Raw genomic sequence first — 3,275 nt, 5'->3', positions numbered from 1 at the left:
TGAGTACTATTGACTAATATAATACTGCCAAAGGAAAATCCCGTATATAAATCAGCAAAACAGACAAGTAGAGATGAATAAGGTAACATCTAGATATTTGAAATTTCCCATAGACATTTTAAGAAAGAAACAAAGCTTATGATTGATGCTTTTGTTTTGGCCCAATATGGATACGTAACGATTGAAATGTGCCTGATAGTGATACCACGTTAAATCAACTTCGAACCTAACCAAGCTTAAAAGTTAACACAAAAAAGAAGGATTATCCAAGACAAAAACCTCCATCTCATATTAGTTATTCACTTTTCCATCAACACACCCTTAATATAAATAAGGACAATTTTACTAATTTGTCCCTTATAAAACTTTTTGGAGAATTTACAAATTTGTTTACACTTTTTTAAACAGAGAAATCTTCACATTTACATATGATTCAAATTCTGAGAATGATTATAAATTATCATCTGAGGATTTAACTTCACTTGTTTTTGCCTCTAAATCATCCAGATAATGTTGATAAATATACGATGCATATCCCCATAGTCCCAATAACAATGAAAACACCTTCAATCCACTCATCTCATCTTTCAAGAACAACATCGCAAAAATTGGCACAACTGAAGATCCCAAATTGATGATCACATTTGAGAATAATGCCGAAGCCTTGTAAACCAATCCAACTGATCCAATGGCGTACAGCTGCCATGAAATCGCAGTACAAACCAAGTTTATAACATATGACAATTTCCCCGTTCTGTATTCTCCTATTTCCTTCTCCAAATCATTCCAATTACCACTCGCAAAAAGCCCTGTTAACGAAGTAATTGTCACGAAAAGACCGATGAAAAATGACATTTTCATGACTTCTTTTAACGTGCCACTTTTGAATACCTTTTGGAATGCTAGTTCTGTTAATGAGAACTGTAAAGCGTATCCTAGAGACCCGAATGTAGTAGCTGTAAATCCGATTAGAAGAGATATTTCTCCGCTATCACCCGTCTCATTCTGGAAAATAACAGCAGAGGATGAAAAGGAGAGAAGCACGATGGAGTTGAGTATAATTGGAGTGATTTTTTGTCTGTTGAGGAGGAAGGAAGTGAGCGCGGTGAACGCCAATTGAGAACCGGAAATGAGGGAGTAGGTAGAGACGGGAAGGTACTGTACTCCAATTGTAAACAACATAGAGTTTGCTACTTGAAATATACCGAGGAAGATGTAAACTGAAGCGCGAACAAATATACTAGCACTAATAACAGGCTGTTGACTGTGATTTTTGGCTGAAGGATAGAAAATAAAAGGCAGAAGAATTGGGAATCCAGCAGTTTGTGCTAATGTAGCAATCCATCTGCTTTTGCCACCTTGTTCATAGTATACTCTGCCCAACAGAGTGCCAGCTGCTTGACCACCAACAGTAAAAAATGTGAAGATAAATATTTGAAGCCATACTATGAATTTACTTGATTCAAAGCTGCTGTTTTTCGCATTTTCAGACGACTCTGTTCTCTCTGCTTCTTCAACTGTCAAATGAAACAGGGAAACATAAAAACAGAGAGATCTCAATCAAAATTGACTTGTATTTTGGCAAAATCAAATCCAACTCTTTCAATCCGATTAAGTTTGGGCGAGTTATTAACTCGTCCATTCATTTCAACCCAACCCATTTCAGTACTTTGTTTTGATATGTAACCTTTAATTATTTGATCAAAATAAAATTGAATTAGGTCTTGTCTCGTTATATAACTCATGACCTAATTCCTATACTTTTTTATCCAAACAAATCATGTGCCTTAAATTTAATCCAACCCGTCCAATATCCACCGCTATGGTAAATAAACAATCGTGCCTCAATCTAAATAAGTAAATAAACAATCGTGCCTCATCAGTTACTGCAACAAGTTGGAGGCCATGAATCGATTCCCCAGTCAAAGCCATATAACTCTAGATTTATCAAAATTGATGCAGCGGCTTTGCCTAGTAGATTTATCAAAATTGATGCATTGGCGAAGCCAAAAATTCAAAGTAAGGAGATTCAAAATCAAAAGAAATATTTTTTGCATGTTTACATAGTATAATTTTTCAGCGAAGAATATTTAATTGACTTTGACTCGGCCTCTAAACACATATGACTATAAATTGAGATGACGATGAAGAATAAGAGTAACTAACAAGTTAGATGCAGCAACTTTTCATGAGCTCCTTCATCCATGCTAACGGACGCCTTCTCTAAGAAAGTTTGTATAAACCGTGTTTCTTCTTTTATTGATGAATGAATTATGGACACCCCAACCACATTTTATCAAAAAAAAATGTTTGTGGCAGGTTACCTCTCAGTTTAAAAATAATGAACTAATTTGATTTGACACAAAATTTAAAAAATAAAAAAGACTTCTTAATTTTATAATTCTAAATTAAAGATAATAAATCATTCTTTCTTAAATCGAGAAGGAGAGGAAGTATAATTTATAGCTAGATTAACATTTCCTTTTCTACGTTTCGGTTCCTTGACATATTCTATCGTTTTTATTTGCATCTTAGGTGGATCGTTAATAAGATCTGTCCATTTTTAATTAAAAAAATAATAATTACACCCAACGTCCTTCTGTTCATATAATATATTTAATCTAAGTGATCTGCTTTAATAAGTCAGCATTTGTCCATGTGAATCAGATTTCAAATTTTTTCTTCAAAAATATATGCTTTGTTATGAGATTTGATCAGATTTTTCCAAATATTTTAAAATTTTTAAAAATTAATTGCACTCATTCAACTTTAAAATTTACCATGTAAAAAACATTTTCATTTACAATTTTAAAAACTTAAATTTCTAAATTTCGATCTTCAAAATGTATAACTAAACTGAAGCTAATTTTAATTAGTTTTCTAAAAAAAGGTGATTCTATCCATATTGCTGATGGTGCTCACTAGACAGCAACCTCAGTATTTACTTATTTATACCATATAAGTTTAAGTGATTATTTATGTATATTAAAATTAAAGGATTTGTTTATATATTATGTCTAAATATATTTCATCAGTATTTGGCTAGCAGATTAGTAGATCGAAAAAACGATATCTGTTAGATTTTTTCCTGATTTGATTTGATTTGTTGTTTGGTTTGAATTTCGGTTCCAACCAAGTGTGATGTTGTTAAATTAGGTCTTAGGCCTAACTCACACCCCAAAAACTAGCTCAAAGAGAGGATTGCCCAAGCCTTATAAGGAGTCCACCCATCTCATTAACCATCGATGTGAGACTTTTGTCATTCTTTAACACCC

The 3,275-nt window shown here is 32.9% G+C and overlaps 1 protein-coding gene across 1 annotated transcript; it reads right to left on the bottom strand.

Moving 5' to 3' along the window:
• Positions 1–450: 450 nt before the first annotated feature.
• Positions 451–2,245, bottom strand: LOC125846543 (purine permease 21-like). The gene is made up of 2 exons (XM_049526005.1): positions 2,167–2,245; positions 451–1,517 (listed from the first exon to the last, which is right to left on the bottom strand). Exons 1-2 carry the CDS (start codon positions 2,204–2,206, stop codon positions 451–453), a joined length of 1,107 nt encoding a protein of 368 aa, XP_049381962.1. The 5' UTR covers positions 2,207–2,245.
• Between the last annotated feature and the right edge of the window lie 1,030 nt (positions 2,246–3,275).

The sequence above is a fragment of the Solanum stenotomum genome, chromosome 12, assembly GCF_019186545.1.
Source record: "Solanum stenotomum isolate F172 chromosome 12, ASM1918654v1, whole genome shotgun sequence".
NCBI lineage: Eukaryota > Viridiplantae > Streptophyta > Magnoliopsida > Solanales > Solanaceae > Solanum > Solanum stenotomum.
The sequence above is the reverse complement of the archived record's forward strand: the minus strand, read 5'-3'. Positions and strand labels throughout refer to the sequence as shown.